The sequence below is a fragment of the Pelophylax lessonae genome (assembly GCF_965119305.1).
Source record: "Pelophylax lessonae genome assembly, chromosome: 1".
Lineage (NCBI taxonomy): Eukaryota > Metazoa > Chordata > Amphibia > Anura > Ranidae > Pelophylax > Pelophylax lessonae.
The window spans coordinates 212,588,194-212,607,099 of record NC_138768.1 but is presented as its reverse complement, the minus strand read 5'-3'; the positions used below and the strand labels follow the sequence as shown (position 1 = coordinate 212,607,099).

Sequence of the window (18,906 nt, the reverse complement as noted above, 5' to 3'; positions counted from 1 at the left end):
CTAGAGGGTCATGGTAGTAGAAATATTCTATTTTTTGTTTTTCTTTTTTTTCAGTACATAATAATAATAATAATTATTATTACTCACAATGTATATAGTGCCAACAGTTTGTGCAGCGCTTTGCATTATGAGGGCAGACAGTACACTTACAATACAATTTAATACAGGAGGAATCAGAGCAGAGGGCATTGCTTGTTAGAGCTTATAATCTGAAATGGAGGGCCAAGTGATACAAAAGGTAATAAATGAGGTTGATGAGCTGATGGAGAAAAAAAAAAGTACAGTTGATAGGTGGAGGCAGGATAGGCTTCTCTAAAAAGAAGGGTTTTCAGGTATCACCTAAAATTGGATAGAGTAGGAGACAGTCAGGCAGATTGGGGTAGGAAGTTCAAGAGGATAGGGGAGGCTCTGGAGAAGTCCTGGAGGTGAGCATGGGAGGAGGTGACAAGGACACTAGTGAGCAGGAGGTCTTTGGAGGAACAAAGAGAATGATTTGATTGCTATTTTGAGACAAGGCTAGTGATGTAGCTAGTGGTAGAGTTGTGGTCTTGTGGATGGCTTTGTAAGTTGTTGTTGTATTTTGAATTTTATTTGTTGGGTGAGCATAAGCCAATAGAGGGATTGACAGCGATAAGTAGCAGACAGTGAATGGTTGGTAAGGTGGATGAGTCTGAGAGAAGAATTCATGATGGACTGAAGAGATGTTGTGATGCTTGAGGAGGCAAGATTTGGGCAGAGATTGGATGTGGGGCTCAGCAGCAGCCGGTCCAAAAGGGGTGCAGGGGCGTCGCCCCCTCATCTTTATGCATTAGCCCCTAATGTCCATGTGGGACGTCGGATGCATAGAGTTCTACAAGGTTTTTTTCTTTTTGAAGCACATGATTAGAGCCAGAGGCTCTAATTGGCTTCAAAAAGGTTGGCCTCGGGGCGCAGAGCACTGCGCCTCGAGCCCATCCACTTGTAAAATTAGCGAATGAACATTTGCTATTGTTTTCCTGCTTCTCCGCCAGGCCAATCAGAACAGACAGTGGGTCCTAAGATCTGATAGGCCAGGTGGAGAAGTGACTGGATTGGCTGGGAGGAGAAGCCGCTGAAGCCACCAGCGACCTGGATGGGGTAAGCGCGGGGCTGGCGGGCTGATAAGTAGAGCTGGTGAGCAGGCGGGGGTTGGGTTGCTGCCCCCCCCCCCCCAAAAAATGGATCAGCAGCCACCACTGGAGGGACTAAAGGGAGAGCCCTTCACATCACAAACAAACAAAAATTTCCCAACACACTTACCAACTAGCAAACTAAGTTGACCCTGTCTAAAAATGTACATTAAAAACATATGGTTTTGCTGCACACATTTCAAGTGTATGTGAGAGCCACAGGGCCCACGTCAAGGCTCCTCTGTGCACTGTGATCCTAAACTCTGTAGTTTTGAGAGTCTCCAAGTTGGAGCATATATAGTAGTGGATACTTAAGGGCAGGCTTGCCTGAAGGGAGCCCGTTCCTTTTTCAATGCACTGAGACACATTGGGCATCCAATAATAGCATATTGGCAGCTGAAGGCATACAGTGTGTCCCCGCACCAAATCAGCTATTCAAAACAATGGCAACCACCTCAATTTAGAACAAACTTTTGCAGTAAGGTGCACATGGAAGGGCAACGTCCAGCTTGCCTGCAAACAAACCAAATTGATCCTGTTTAACAATTCACTTTCAAAACAGTGGGTTTCGTTGCACAAATTTAGAGATGGGGGAATGTTTCGGCCCAAGCATGAGTTCAGGCTGAACATTGGCTATTCACCGTTCGAAGAACACCTGAATTATCAAGGCGTTTGCCCATTTGTTCGGCCCGCTGAATGACCACAATGCACTGCGCCACCACACAGTGCATTGGAAGTCCTGATTGGCTGAACCAATGAAAACTTTGCCCAATCAGGGCACAAAGCACTGTCAGAGCCATGATTGGAGAAAGTAATGAAGACTGTGCCAAATGATGGCCTAATTGCTCCTAGTCCCACCCCACACTATAAAATTATTCTCCTCATAGTGACGATTTGCAGTGTGATATTGCCGTGCAGAGAGATAGAACAGGGTTCTGTTCAGTGCTACTAGTGAGTTAGTGTGCTATAGTGTGCTATTGTGATTCTATTGTCAGTGTAGAATGTCAGTTTAGTGTGAATCTACTGATAGTCCAGCGTGAGTGTAGTTTGACCATTCATTTTAACTTTAGTGTCACTTTAGTGTGAATCTAGTGATAGTGCAGTGTGAGTGTATTGTGACCATTCATTTTTACTTTAGTTTCAGTTTATTTTGTCAGGGCAGTTTCCTGTAGTTCCTGCTTTACTGCACATTTAATGCAGTATATTTAAGTACATTACTGCACTTTTAATGCAGTATATTCCAGTGTGTTACTTCATGTTTAACGTAATATATTTCAGTGCGTTAGTGCGCATTTAATGCAGTATATTTCTTATGCCTCCGCAAACTTGTAATGCATGAACTCCCTCATTCTTCAAAGCCTGTGAAAAGACATGAGAATATGTGGCATCAAGGAGAAGGATCACTATTGTAGTTTTGAGGCTTCTGTTTGTCAAGAGAGGAGCAGTGGAGAAGGGGGCTGCCTCAGTGATGCCTCATCTCTACACATAGTGGCAAATATATCTGGAAGCTGCTGAAAAGAGAGCTCAGAGTGCAGGTTTACACATAGCTCCCTATCATGCAGGAGGTGGACTGATAGCTATGCGATCGATCTTGATAGAGAAGTCAGGGGAAGGGGCACATGGTGGAGGAATAAGCTCAGTTTTGGATAGATTGCGTTTGAGGAAGTGTTGTGACATCCAGACTGATATGTCTGTCAGTAAATCAGTGTATGAGGAGACTAATAAAGTGAGGCGGGGGGCAGAAAGCTAGATTTGGGAGTCATCAGCATATAATTGAAATTGAAAGCCATGGGAAGCTATCAGCTGACCCAAGGAGGAAGTGTAGATTGAGAATAAGATAGGTCTATAAACAGAACCTTGGGGAGAAGGTAGAAGTGTAAGTGATGCTGAAGGTGCGTTGGGATAGGTATGGTGAGAAACCAACAAAAAGCACAGTCACAGAGACCAAAGAAGTGAAGTTTTTTGATGAGGTGGGAGTAGTCAACTGTATCAAAGGCAGCAGAGAGACCCAAGAGTAAGAGTACAGAATAGTGACAATTAATTTTAGCTGTTAATAAATCATTTGTGAGTTTTAGGAGAGTAGCGTCTGTGGAGTGTTGCTGGCAAAATCCAAAATGAAGCAGATTAGGAAGGTTATTTTCAGTGAGGTAGCCCAGGTAATTGTAGTCCTGGCATTCAAGGAATTTGGTGATAAGGGGGAGCAAGGAGATGGGCCATATTTTGTTAAAATTTGTGGGATTCAGCGAGGGATTTTTAAGTATAGGGGTGACCAGTGCATGTTTTAGAGAGGTGGGGAAGATGCCAGAGAGGGAAAAATTGAAGATGTGAGGTAAAGAGTGTAGGATAGAGCCAGAGGAGGACAGTAGTATTTGTGGGGGAGCAGGGTCCAGGGGGCAGGTGGTTAAGTGGGCTTTAGAAAAAAGTTTAGCAACCTCTTCTATAGTAGCAGGGTTAAATTAGGGAAGTGGGGGAGATATCTGTACAGTGGAGATCTCATCACGAATTGTATCGATCCTATTTTTGAAGTGATCAGCGATCTCCTAGGTGGTGAGTAAGGTAGTGGGAGATGTCTGTTGTCATCTGTTTGCCAAGGTTGTACAGGTCAGGAACTGATTCTTTGTGTAGTGAGGTGGGCAAGTGTGTCCTGGGAGGATTACAGTGAATCGTTGTCGGCAGAAGTGGCTAGCCTGGGGAAGGACAGGGTGAGATTTTGTCATAGAGGTGGTCAGTGGTAGAATAGAGAAGAGAAGGGTTAAAGTGGCAAAGGTTTCTACGGGTAACTGTTATGCGATAGGAGATGAGGTGGAAGACAGGGAGAGAGTAAAACTAATGAGGAAGTGATCAGAGAGAGGAAAAGGTTTTTTGGAGAGGTTGCAAGAAATGCCTTGGTAGGTGAATACAGGGTCAAGGGTATTGCCAATAATTACAGTAGAAGCATGTGTCCATTGCTTCAGGTCAAAAAAAGAAAGTAAAACTTGGAAGTAGCCGAAGTACTACTGTTAACAGGGATGTTGAAGTCACCGAGAAAGAGAGAAGAACTGAAGGAAAGAAGTGAGGGTGGTATACTGTATATAAGCTGTGGGGTGGAGAAGAGGGGTGAAGGAATTGTTTTCGTACAACCACAGGAGTGCATAAGTTTAAGGAGAGTGGACACAACTTTGAAAAGGGGGGCAAAGAGTCATTGTTACAGAATTTAAGAATTAAGAAGAAAACTCAGTAGGAGATGAAAGAGCTGAAACAGGAAACAAGACCTGCAGTCTTGTGTTTTGCAAAGCATTTTGCTGTGGATTTCCTCTTCATGCATTTGCTGAAGTGTAGAGTGGAAGTGCATCACAAAGAAAACCTCATTATCGAAATAAAATTATACTATGTCACTAAAGCCTGTTCCCCCCAGCATGTACAAATAATGTAATCGTTTTAGGCAAGTAGAAATAGGATACAGTCTGTACAATACATAGGTGTGTTTGAGAGGAATTAGATAAAGTCTGAGCATGTTTTAGTAAGCATTAAAACCAAAGGGCTCTAAAACCAAATCCACCATACAATCTTCATTCAAGTGTGAGCATTGATATTATAATGGTACACTCATAGCATGAATGCATATACAAAGATGAAAGACGTTCTCTTCTGCTTTCAAAAAGTGCATGACACAAAGGTTTTTTTAGAATCATCCATATCATTGTTTTTGCCCAGGATTGTGAAAAAGAAGAATGTTTAAAGTATAACTAAAGGTTCCTGTATGACAGCTCAAACAATTACTATGTGATGCACAACCTTAATTAAATATGGTTTTCATTAATACTTGTTTCCTGGGGACAGTTCCCATATCAAATCGGGAATTGGTTTTGTGGGTGTGGTTCAAAGTAGGCCTAGTCATTAAGGTGTCCTTTGATTTCATTTTGAAAATCTGGTGACTTTAAAATAAACTAAAGCTTTTAAATTACCTTACCAGACAGAGCCTGATCCTCCTTCTGCTGTGCCTCACACCCCCCCCCCCCCCCCTTGCAGAGTTTTGTGCTGTCAATCGAGAAAGCAGTGGCAAGGACAATCTACAGGTTTGTGAATCAGCAATGACAATTCTAGTAGCCACATCCGCGAACATGTTTTTTTTTAGCCCACTCTAGTGTAAGCATACACAGTCTATATGAGAGTTACAATGTCTCTCTAAATTCAGGAGTAGCATTGTTTTCATACCACCACAGCAGTAAATAAGGGGACTTTACTGGCAGAATCCCAAGATATTTGTAGGACTTTGCAGGGGGATTAGGAGAGCACTGTAGGAGAGGCCATAATTCTCTACTAAGAAAAAAAAGAAGCACTTTTTAGAGAATGCAGCAGTTTGCCTGTAAAAGAAAACCAGCTAATAATTTCACTGACAGGATAAGGAAAAATACATTTCAGCTCTTGATAAACTATTGACGTAGGAAATAATTTGGATAATATAATATGAGATTGTTTTGAGACAGATTGATGTTGCAGCCCTGACATAGGTTGGCATTTTTTTTTTTGCTGCTGGGTGCAGTAGGTAAAATTACTCAGGGAGTTGGACCAAATCTGAGACATAGTATTTTCCATGGCAAGAAGTTGAGTGGGTAGACTTGAGAAGGAAAGAAAACTTGGGAGTTTAGCCAAAAACACAGAGGAAAAAAGATGTTCATGACGAATGAGACGTGTTATAGAAAGCAAATCCTGCAAAATAAAGATAGTCAACCTACTAATTTTACATTGTAATATGTAACAAGGTAAAACAAACTGTTTACAAATTTGATTGGTGTGCTAAGTCTGTCAATTTCAGGTATTGAAATTAGATAAATTGGGCTTTCCTATTTTGGGGCTCTCCTATATTTTAAGGGATGCTGTAAAAATAATAAAGTAGAGCTAACTGTTTAGCAGAGAAAATACATCAGAGAGGCATTAGTTGTCACTTTTTACTAAACCAGTCCATGGTGACCTAGATGATTGTGTGGCCTTTAGAGTAGAAGTCAAACTTAAAATCCATGAAAAGAAAGATCTGGGCCTTCCCCTCTACCTATTTAATTGAGATGAGTAGTAAAGGAGGGGTTAAGGGCTCTTTCACACGGGCGTTCCGTATGTCCGTATATCACCCCATCCATTTGCGGGTGATATACGGACATAATGCATGTCAATGGGATTGAGGATGTCAGTGGATGACCATCCGCTGACATCCGATTTGTGTCCTTTCAGTCCTTTCCAAAACACGGAACAGAACCCTATTTTTTTTCAGTTAAAAAAACAGAACGGATGCAAAATCGGATGTCAGTGGTGTCATCCGCTGACATCCGCAATCCCCATAGACATGCATTATGTCCGTATATGATCCGCAAACTGATGGGATGATATGCGGACATAAGGAGCCGATGACACAAGTGTCATCCGTGTCCGTGAAAGAAAAAAAAAAAGTGCCGCAGCGGAAGAAGAAATCGGAGCGGCCGTGTGAAAGAGCCCTAATAGTTCAAACAGGAGAACATCCTAGTGTGACAACCTACCATGTTTCCCTCCATAGATGCATTGGAATGAGTCAGTATAGCCACTTAAATACAGGAAGTGTGTTATTTTCAGGATTACTAGATTAGAATTAAATGTTTGGAAAATGAAACTAATACAGCCACCTAATTTAAGGACTGATAAACTGCAATATTTTGTTTTTTGTTTTTGATTTCAACATATTTGATGAGTTCCCACATGCATGTAAATCCTTAATTGCTAAGGGTGACAGTTGATAAGAAAGATAAATATTGTTACATCATAGTATGCTTGATGTTGTGTTCTTCTCTAAGGAAAGACACCTAAAACCTGTACTGAGTAGGAGCACCTTATAAGTGATAATCTGCAGTAATAGGATATCACATAGCATGCACACACTGAAACCTACAGTGAAAAAAAAAAAATGGTCCGTTACGCTCACATAGCCTTATGTTTATTTACAGTTTTAATTATAAACTGCTGATTGTTTTTTGGCACCATGGATCAGCTATAAAAGTGTGATTCATATCTTACATTTAAATCCAGATCCTCTCTACTTAAATAGCTTTGCAAAGTCACTCAACCATATATGAACTGGTATTTTATTTTTTTTTCAAGCTTGTTGATATATTGGCAAACAGAGCCACAAAATAAGCTCTTAAATTAGGAAGAATTTCAAAATGTGTTTCCCCCACACAGCTAGATTTAGGGCCTATTGTTTAGGGTCTTACATCTTCATAATAAACAGTATACTATTCATTTTATACACCTTGACAAGAAAGCATTATAAAAAGTAAACTGCTCCATTAGGTTGATATAATTCTTCTATACCCAATAATACATTTTGTGCCGATAGATCCCATAAAAGCAAGAGCAAAAAGCAACAGATATAAAAAGCTGTGCTAGAATCTCCACAAATACTATGTTATGCTATGGTGGTGCTATTCATCTGCCCAGACAACAAAGAGCAGTACAGTACAGAGAACGTGTCACTTTGCGCATTGAGGGTAAAGTAGCAGGTTCCATTTGTAGTGTGCCTCCCTGGTGCTGATACTTACCATACTTATGTTCTTCCACTGCTCTGTTTCCCTGCCAGAGAACTAAGCACAAAGCAATGTGTTAGCTTGATGCGATTTACAGTAGGTTGACATTCAGAGAGAATGCCAAACTGTTAAAACAGCCGCATCCTGCAAATTTCCTGCTCTGGTGTAATGCATAATGCCAGCAACCTCCATCCTGGTTGAACATAGATATCTGTCTAATTAGCAAACAAATATCCTGGCACCTACCCTACCAGTCAGCAAAGAGGTCTAAAAATATATGTGGAAGCTGCACAGCCACGTTAATCCTTACCTATAGCATGCATTCCTACCAAGAAGAGTACCAACAATGGGACATTCAGCATATGGGCATTAAGTTATTGAAAGAAAATCCCATTTTAGTTTCTCCATTTCATCCTTAGCTGCTCGATCGCTTAAAACGTATCTAAAAAGTTTTTGTTGCAGACTGACAATGCTAAGCTACTGCCTTGCAATTCACAGCAGAATAGTGCGCCTGCCATGTATGCTTCTTCAGATGGCCATAGAGCTGCCTATCTAATAGACCTGATAGGAAACTTAAAGGCTAATTAGCATGGCTGACAATGCTACCATTTGGGAGGCAATGGCTTAGTGTTGTCACCTTGTAACAGAAATTGCTGTTACTGGCAATAATGATCTTTGCAACAAATTCACAAAAATATATCTGCTTAAAGAGGAAGTAAACTCTTATTTTTTGACTTGTACCTACAGGTAAGTCTATAATAAGGCGTACATGTAGGTACTGCAAATACTGTATTTCCTAAACTTGCACAGTAATCGATGCATGCGCTCTGAAGGTCCAGCTTACAGTGCTGGACCTTCAGAGCCAGTGCCATAAACAGTGGCTCCCGGGTGCATGTGCGGGAGTGACGTCATCACGGCTCCAGCCACTCACAGTGCCACAGCTAATGAACCTGGAAGAAACAGCGGGGAAGATGTCAGCCGTTTCAGCAGTGTGCAGGTGCCACTTAGACAGCTTCATTCTAAGGTAAGTATTTCATAATGAGCTAGTATGCGATGCGAAGAGTTAGTACAGGCAACATACTGTATATATTTTAGCAGGTTATTTCTGTGTACTGATATACAAATATATACTTTCCCCTAACACAAATTTGCAAAGGGCTATGAAATCCCATTGAGATTAGAACACTGCAATATGAATGGCAAGAAGGAAGTACTGTAAACTGGTGGGTAATGTGCCACCATGGTGGTGGTTTAGGTCGCCGTACCAGAGCAACTAAAATGTTTGACTAATAAGAGTCCCCAATATACATTTGCATTGTTGTTCTGCTTAATATGATTGATGACACAATGGGTTTAGCTTTAGCTTACAATTGCAGTATTCATCCAATTGTTGTACATAGGACAGATCCATAAACCAATTTTGTAAACAATTCCTTTATATCAATGTTGGTCTTTCAACTCAAAATGATTAAAAATGTGGCTGTTCATGTTCATCATACTAGAAAAATATAAATGTCCAGGAATAGTGCCCTAGCAAAACTTATCTCTCGTAGACATAGGTGGGAGAAATAAAGAGTGGTGTGGGCTTTGTGCCTGCAGCACTCTTCTAATCCGAGAAAACCAAGCAAATGCTTCTCCTAATTAACAAAAGGGGATTAGACCATTACACTTGGAGATGCTTGCTCTGATCCCTCTCTCCTCCCCACTCTGCTGAATCCTGGAGTGAAGGAAGAGTAGTCTGTGTTTGTATCCCTGTGGTCTGTGTTTGTGCAGTGTACTCACTACATAGACAGAGAGGCAAATGAGTTATCTGAAAGTTCACATCCTGTGCACCAGAGGATTTGGTGGGGACCAGCAGCAGGTTTCTCTACTGAAAACTGCCACAATCCCTTTTTATAATTAGGAACGGACCCTGTGCCAGTTTCTATTTCACTCTAAAAAAGAAACTGACATGGGTGGCTCAAAGAGACCAGAAACAGACCTATCTGCTTAGTTGATGTAGCCATGCCACAAACACCAGTTTCTTGTGCCATTATAATGGGGCAAGTACCTTTGTTAGTTCTTCACAAAGTATGACGGGGAGTTTGGAAATAGATAAATGACAACAAGAAAAATACAAACATCTTCTGTTGGACAAGCTGCTTCAAGAATTTGATTATTTTACTTTTCTGTTTAGCAAGTTGCAAGTCAGAAACTTTGAATTATTTGGGCTTTAAATGAAACCTGTTTTGAGAGATATATTATTATTATTATTATTATTATTATTATTATTATTATTATACAGAATTTATATAACACCAGTAGTTTGCACAGCACTTTGAAAAATAAAGGAAGGACTTACAGTTGTAATACAGCTAAAGACAAGAATGTTAGGGAAACCCTTTTTGGAAATCTTACAATCTAAAGGGAAGGGCAAATGATACAAAAGGCAGTAATTATATACTGTAGTCTGCTATTGCATACCTTCATAGAGAAGACATAGTGAAAGCAGAATGCCATATATGCATATGTGTATCAAAACCTTTAAATAAGTTTATATTTACATGCATTGTCCCTAATTGTTGTTCACTACCTAACCTTTATTGGCAGACAAGCTAATTGTATGGTTTTCTTATATGCAAGCCAACTACAGTGAACAGTGCTATGTTTATTTATTTATTCAATATTAACAATATGAAAGCATTTCAGGGTTATGGGAATTGAATCCCAAAAAAAAAAACAAAAAATATAAATGTTCTGTCTTTGAATCTTTAAGGCAGACAATGGTTTGGCTATAGGTTTCCTCTTCGGGTCCAGCACAGTAATTCATTGTGGCCTTCCTTGCTCTTTACTTGGAGTAAAGATCCCTTAACAATGTTCATGTCTCTCTCAATAGGGACAACCAGTACCATGGCCAGTCACTTTAGGTGTTTGATTGTCAGTGAAGCATCTGCATTTAGAGCTTCAGCTCTATGTGTTTCTGTACTGGCATATTGCACAGAAGAAGACCGTGAAGAAGCGACGGAGAAAGAAACAGTCTATCAAACTGTAGATCATTTAGGGAGTTTAGCGTGTGCTCTTTCACTTATCTTAGTGAATGGGTTGAAACAAAGTGAAAATTCACTTTGCAAAAATTAAGCACAAAGACCCAACTATCTCATAGGCATGCAATGCAATTGTCTGAGGAGTATCCATAACATGACATATGGACAACATGGATGGAAAAGGTGCAGATGGGAAGAATTAAATAAGCTTGCAAATTCATGTATCATGATGAATAAATATTGCTGTTAGCTAAAATTACTAAAACAAGTAAAATGTAATAGATATCTCAAGAAAGGATTTTGACACTTTATTAAACAGGCATAGCTCAGTATTCTCACAGTACTTATTATTTACACAATGTGCTTTCTTGTTTTGCAGTTTGTGAGGGAGCATCTGGTGCAGATGCCATTAGAGGATTACACAGCTTGGCTCCAGACAAGACTGGCATCTTCGCCATCCCATAGAGTCCAAAGTGCACCTTCACATAGATGACCACTGCAAGTCTGAATAATACATCAGTGATAGTCAAATAATACAACATTACTGTATTTGTTTTCTTACTTATTTTCACCAGCAACACAGGATGTAAATATATAGTTACATTATCATTTCAGTCATCAACTGTACAATAAGATCTTTATGGAATTTATCAATGGATAGCAGAATTTTCTGCTATCAAGAAATCCAAGCTTGATGTTTCTGTTGTTTTAGTATTCATTATTTGTGCAATTGTTCACCAGCAATGCAATTATTTATGCAAGCAAACATGCAAAGTAAGGCAATCGAATCTCAGTTTGTAAGACTGAAAACAAGGCTAAGGCACAGTTTACATCGACCCTCTTCAATTCAGAATTGTTAGATTGCTGCATATTTGAATAAAAAATTGTCAAACATGGTAAATACTACTCTAGCTTTAAACATATCAATCCACTGATCATTTATCTAATATAGTATTGCTTTGTTTTCTCTACAGTTTGTTCATTTTGCCTATTTGAATGCAAATCAAACTTTTGTATGCATTGTAAATATTTCCAATAAAGCAAAAAATATTTTGATTAAATATCTTCTGATCATATTTTATAATTTTGACAATTGTGTGTATTCATGTTTAACTATATATTGTAAATCCTCTCCTTGCCTGTAACCCATTTCTACAACCCATTTACTCCAATTCCCATTAAAAATCGGTAAGGGGTAATGTGGTATAAAAAGTTTAATCATATAACGGTAAATACGGTATTTTATTGTTTGGGTTTTGTATGTACCACATTTTGATCTTGTGGTTGTAAGGGTAGGTTAAAGTGGTTGTAAACACTGAAGGTTTTTTTTTTTTACCTTAATGCATTCTCTGAATTAAGGTAGAAAACCTTTCATATTTAGCTCTCCCCAGCCCCAACTAAATATTTACCTGAGCCCAATCCCAATCCAGCGCTGTGCCTGGACTCAGCCATTGGCTCCTGCTGCTGTCAATCAAATCCTGTGAGGAGGGAATGGAGATTGGGCCAGAGTCATGCTGTGTGTGTCAATAGATGCACACAGCCTGGCTTGGGCTCAAGCTTGCATGATGGCTCCCATGGCAAGTCGCTTGCTACTGAGGCACTTGGAAGGGAGAAGGAGCAAAGAGTATTAGCAGGGGAACCCAGAAGTGGAGACTCGGGGCTGCTCTGTGCAATATCATTGCGCAGAGCAGGTAAGCATGACATATTTATTAGTAAAAAAATAAATAAAATTACAATCACTTTAATCTAAAACCTCAACTACAGGCAAAACATTTTGTTTATTTTTGGATAGAGGGTGGACAGGTAAGACTTCTATCAAATTTCTATTGCCACTACATAATATCCCTGTTAGGGAGGTTCCCCCTACTTTCTCTCAAGGCAAGTCACACCTTCTAAATTTCTTAGATGAGAAAGAGCGACACCTTTCAGTACAAACTATGCAGAAAAGGGACACACTCACTGTCACATCCCTAGTTACATAGACAGTGAAGAATTTATATGTAAAAAATATTAAAGTTAAACACCCAAATACATTTTTCAGCATTACTTTTTCTTTATTTTGGCTTTTCAAATTATTAAATGCAATAATTCAGATGTTGTATGGAAGGTCTAGTAGGTTGTTTGGTAGGTATTATTGTTATTTATTATTATTATTATTATTATTCAGGAACTACAGTGCCTTGATAAAGTATTCATACCCCTTGAAATTTTCCACATTTTGTCATGTTACAACCAAAAATGTAAATGTGTTTTATTGGGATTTTATGTGATAGACTAACACAAAGTGGCACATAATTGTGACGTGGAAGGAAAATGATAAATGTTTTTCAAATCATTTTACAAATAAATATCTGAAAAGTGTGGCGTGCATTTGTACTCAGCCCCCTGAGTCAATACTTTGTAGAACCACCTTTCCCTGCAATTACAGCTGCAAGTCTTTTTGTGTATGTCTCTACCAGCTCTGCACAGCTAGAGAGTGAAAGTTTTGCCCACTCTTCTGTGCAAAATAGCTCAAGCTCTGTGAGATTGGATCAAGAGCATCTGTGAACAGCAATTTTCAAGTCATACTACAGATTCTGCACTGGTAGGTGGTGCTAGTGGGCACTGGTAGGTGGCACTGGTGGGCACAGAGGCTCCTCCTCTTTGGGACCAACGTCTCTCTGACAGCAGCCGGCTGCTATTTACATCACGTGATCAAGCCCCTTACTCTGATCTATGATCAGCCGAGTCTCGTGGACTCGCTGGTAACAGAGCGAGCCGCACACGCTCTGCAGGGAGCATGCAGGTAGCTCATGCATGGGAGGACATACATGGATGCCCTCCCGGCAATTAAGGTCCATGCTGTAGCCATCTTTCGGCTATAGCGTGGACTCGAAGAAGTTAAATCTGGCGCCTTGAAGGCTCCAGTACGCGGAAGTGATGTAATGACATCTCTTTCCGGGTTTCTACATCGGAGACCCGATCAAAGCTGAACCCAGGTTTGTTTGGGTCTTCGGCCAGCCGGTGGATGGATAACAAGCTTAGCCACATCAGTAGTTATTACAAGAAAGCTAACCGTTGGATCTAAACAACAGTACTGGGGTGATGTCTCTAGCTGCAGGCATCACCCCGGTACAACCCCTTGAAGTCGAGGTCGCATATTTGCATTCCGTCGGCGAAAGGGGGTTAAGGCCCCTTTCACAGTCTGCCAGCGGATCTGCTCATGTAGCAGGGGCTCTCTCCGCTAATCCCCGCTGAGCAGGCAGATGACAGGTCTGTGTACCCTCCGCTGATGAAGAGCAGACACGGACACAGCCTGCTGTCCTATATGGGCTGTCACATGGAAACAGACCACCTGTCTATCTCCATTCAACTGTCCTCCGATCCATCTGCTTTTAACGGGCAGGAATCGGATTGAATGCAATCAAAACAGTTCCAGGCATTAAATCTTTTTTTTTTCTAAAAACTGTGCATTTCCATAATGGGCCATTTGGGTCTGGTATGAATTTTAAAGGAGAACCCCATTCCAAATTTTTTTTAAAAATGGCGTGCCCCCCCCCCCCCAACGTCCATACCAAACCGTTATGCGAGTATGCAACCCGGCAGGTCAGAAAAGGAACTAAACCAGGTCACATGTCCTCAACATGGGGGGTGCTTTAGGGCAGGGGGGCCACCCCCTCCCTATGTTGATAGTGACAAGGGGCTCTTCTCCCCAACCCTGGGCAGAGGTTGTGGGGGTCAGCAGGTGGATGGCTTATCAGAATCTGGAAGCCCCTTTAACAATGGGGACCCTAGATCTCAGTCTCCCCATGATTATAACTATGGAGTACATTGTACTACTATTCATTCCCCCCAAAAAAGTGTCAAAAATAAATAAAAACACAAACAGAGTTTTTGACAAGTCCTGTGTTAAAAAAACAAAAACAATGTCCTTCAAAGTAAATCCAGCATCACCTACGATAAACACTGCCGATGACCCGAAAAAAACAAAAAAATAAAATAAAGAGGTTCATACTTGTCGCTTGCCTCTTGGTGTCTGACATGTCCAGTTCCCACCAACAGTAAATAAACAAAGAGGTAAGGTCACCGTTGAGAGCTGGTGACCGTGCCGCCTTTGTTTATTTAGCGTTTCTAGGCACCCGCTGACTGACAGCTCTGCTTCCCAGTGCAGATGGTAAGTAAACAAAGAGGTGGGTCACCTGTCACACACAAACTAGGATTTTTTTTTTTATATTCTGCTGACAGCAGGAATCCCGCTGACAGCAGATGAGTTGTGGTTGTTAGGGATACGGTGGAAGACTTGCCAGCTCGCTCCTTAACAACCACCTATTCTTCACACAGAATTCAGATCAAAATCTTCAAATTGATTTGAATGCTAATACTTCCAAAAATGTTGAACCCATTAGAAAACTAATAAACAAAATGAAACAAAATTAATTCAGAAAACAAATGATCTGAGTGTAATGAATGCAGCTAAACAAAATTAGTTATAGAACAAATCTAAATGAAACAAAACACATGTTTTCGTTCCTCACATCAGATAGAGAGTGTAGCTGCAGCATGGTGCAGAGAAACAGAAATGTACTGTAACTGAAGTTTGACAAAACAGAACAAGCCGGCAGGAAGGCAACCTGACAGGGAGCACCCACAGCAGGTAACAACGAGAAGAAGGGGTCAGGTGTGCAGACAGCATCTGTTTCAAGAGGTACAATGCGGCCTGGCCGGTTCGTTCCCAAGTGGGGAGGCTCCCAGGTAGGATGGGCTGCTAAGTAGGAAAAGTCTCTATTTGGGCTAACAGTGTGTGACAGGAGTTTAAGACGTGTGTAGCACCCTACAGGTAGGTGCTAGGTAAACGTATAGTGGGCCTTGTCTGCCTAATAGCAGGGCTGTGATTTGTTTAGTCAGGGTGTCATGGTTTCCAGGTGTGCCTGCTGAAGGGGGAGTCTCCCCACTGGCTCCTGTGAGAGGCTTCTCATACAGCAGCGGAGGAAACCCAATCAGGGGACACATCCAGGCCTGTAACTACCCCAGAAGACAGATTATGCTGCAAAGGATTCTGGGAGTGGGTATAAGTTTGGGGGTGGCGCATGACACAATGTCTTTGGTGGGAGCAGAGTCCCAGAAGGCAGAGAACGGCTGTCTCTCCTCCTGTCTGAGGAAGAGGATCTCGGGGTGTTGCCTGCAGATCCAGAGAGTGCTGAGCTAAGCTGAGGGGATCCGGTTTGCTGAGAACCTGCGGAGAAACAGAGGGGTCCAGTCCCAGGAAAGCCTACACATCTAAGGACCACCTTAGAGCTAGACAGTCAGGATGTTTGCACTGTATTTTTCTTGTATATTAAAAAAGAATAGCGCGCAAATGCAAAAGAAATTACTACCAAATCTGAAGAGAGTCCATAAATAAAAATGGGGGTTTGGTCCCACCATATGTATTTTTCTTGTTGTTCCCAACCAAGTGAGTTTATTTGGTGCGGGGTGCATCAGTTTTCATGCACCTTAAACTGTGTATCATACATGTACAGTAGATTGTAAAGATATATTTTTTTCATGCTAATTTATTTCTAAATTCGTTTTTCCCTTTTCCCCCTTCTCCAGAATTGTGGGATACTCCTGATTTTGGCAGAGTTTTAGATAGAAGGCGGCTGCCTCGGAGTCACAGGGACCTGACTCATTTGGTGTGGGGTGAGTGTAGCACCCTACAGGTAAGTGCTAGGTAAAAGTATAGTGCGCCACGCTGCTCATGATGATGTCAAATGACAAAACGCGTAGAGCGTCTTTCCGTCACTTCCGCTGTTTGGTCAACTACACCTCCGGCTATTGGAACGCATAGCGTTCCGGAAGCAAACCGCGATCTAGGAAACAAGCGGTTCCACGCTACTGCCACTACTATTACCTGCTTATAATCTACCTCTGTATTGTTTCATATGTACTAATAAAAAGGATTTTACAGTACTTCACTATTTGAGCCCTTTCCTCCCTATACATGGTCGGGACCTCCATCTATGTTTGTTGATGACATATTCACCACATATGAGTATTACCATATTTAAAAGGAGGGAAGTATCTGAGGATGTTTATTGCCACTGAGTATTGATGCCCTTGACGAGAACCTACCCTTGAATTATACTACGCCTGTTACCCCTGTAGGGGTACCTTAATCTGGTGAGTGCGGCATTTACTGAGAGGGGAGCACATTTGTATCCTTACCTGCACAAGTCACCCCCTGGATCCTCAGCATACCCTCCGGATTTTGGGACTTTTAGTCAAATTAACCCTTCCAATACCATGGACTACCCAATTTGAGTGTACTTGGACACTTCTACACTTTATATTTATATATTTTCTCCTCACGCCTATCGTTATACGTAATTTATTAAGCAAGTCACTTGTGTATTTGTATAAGTGTGAACTTTCACCTAGTCACCTTTTTTGATATAATTTTTTATAATTTTTTTATATATTTATCTAAGGTCACTATTTTTTAGAATAATTTACACCAACTAAGCACCTTGCAATAATTACTTTACCCCTCCTTTGGGGTTCACTTTATTGCATTTTTGTTGCACCTTGGCACTATGTCACTTTAATTGCGGTTTATACATTAGTTGGTAAGCTATAGCTACTATATAGCTTTTGTGGTTTATTTATATATATCTTTTTTGTGATTTTCTCTGCATTTATTGTCACACTGCAACCCCTTCTTTTCTTTGGGGTTTACTTTATTTACCACTGTTTGCATCTCTTTTTGCACCTTGGCACTATGTCACTTTAAAGTATCATTACATTCATTGTCACATGATATTTATCGTATTATTTTTATTTATTGTTATTCATTGTTTGGTTTATGAAATATTTGCCACTCATACCATCCATTTACACATATTTAAGTATAGCCAAATATCTTCCCTTTCCTTTTTTTCCGTACAGTGGGCCTTTGCTTGCCTAACAGCAGGGCTGTGATTTGTTTAGTCAGGGTGTCAGGGTTTCCAGGTGTGCCTGCTGAAGGGGGAGTTTCCCCACTGGCTCTTGTGAGAGGCTTCTCATAGGGCAGTGGAGGAAACCCAATCAGGGGACACATCCAGACTTGTAACTACCCCAGAAGGCAGATTATGCTGCAAAGGATTCTGGGAGTGGGTATAAGTTTGGGGGTGGCACGTGACACAATGTCTTTGGTGGGAGCAGAGTCCCAGGAGGGAGAGAATGGCTGTCTCTCCTCCTGTCTGAGGAAGAGGATGTCTCGGGGTGTTGCCTGCAGATCCAGAGAGTGCTGAGCTAAGCTGAGGGGATCCGGTGTGCCGAGAACCTGCGGAGAGTCAGAGGGGTCCAGTCCCAGGAAAGCCTACACAGGTCGTGAGTACTAAGGATTGCCCCTGGGGGTCTGCCTGAAGTTAGAGGGGATCACTCCAGTGGAGGTTCGGGAATCCAGTGCCAGCTATTGGTGAAAGGGGTACCTAGGTTGAGGACCCTGAAGTGACAGAGGGGGTACATAGTCAGTGGACCCTGAAGAGTTCAAGGTTAAAGGGGGCGCCTGCAGTTGGGCCCTGAATTGTACAGAGTGTGCCAGTTGGAAGTTGCAGCTTTTCAGAATCCTACAACATACTACCTCAATCCAGTGCAAAGCAGGAGGGAAGTATTCAGTGACTTTGCAGTACAGCAGTGTCAGCAGTTCTACAATTCACAGTCCTGGATCTTCTGGACTTCAAGTCGAGGATTCAGCACTTCTATTGAGTGACAGAGTGCTCTCAAAATTAGTGAGCATTGGCTGGCGATGGCTGGCGTCAAGTAAGCACCAACGGGCATTTTTCAGGAACAAAGTCCCAAGTGTATATAGTTGAAGCCTAAAGGAGTATCCCACTCATTCCCTTCTCCCATCCCCTATAAATCAAATAAAACACCAAACAAAGATGCCGGAGTTGTCGATGTCTCAGTGCTCACACCCAGGGTCGCAGCTCACATGGGCTGGAGAGGTAACCGGTGCCGATGGCAGACCCACATCAGGCCACAGGCCTGAAAAACCTGCTACACATGTAGTTCAGTTCACCACTTTCTGGCAAGCAACTAGTCTGGCGCCAATGGCTTGATGACCAGCTGGTTCCAGAAGCTAGGTCCCAGATCTTCACATGAGCCACTATCTCTTAGCTCCAATCCTGAAGATGCAGAGACTCTCTCTCTCAAACTTAGTCTCTGAAAGCACCTCTGGCAGACTCAGATTCTGGTCTGTCCTCTCTCCCT

General features: G+C 41.5%; 1 protein-coding gene across 1 annotated transcript in view; it reads left to right on the top strand.

The window, feature by feature from the left end:
• CCDC60 (coiled-coil domain containing 60) overlaps positions 1-11,264 on the top strand; it is a 344,461-nt gene extending 333,197 nt beyond the window's left edge. Inside the window, exon 14 of the mRNA XM_082267699.1 lies at positions 11,078-11,264. Coding sequence (XP_082123825.1) covers positions 11,078-11,191 — 114 coding nt within the window. The 3' untranslated portion in view covers positions 11,192-11,264. The remainder of the gene's footprint in view (positions 1-11,077) is intronic.
• The last annotated feature ends 7,642 nt before the right edge of the window (positions 11,265-18,906 follow it).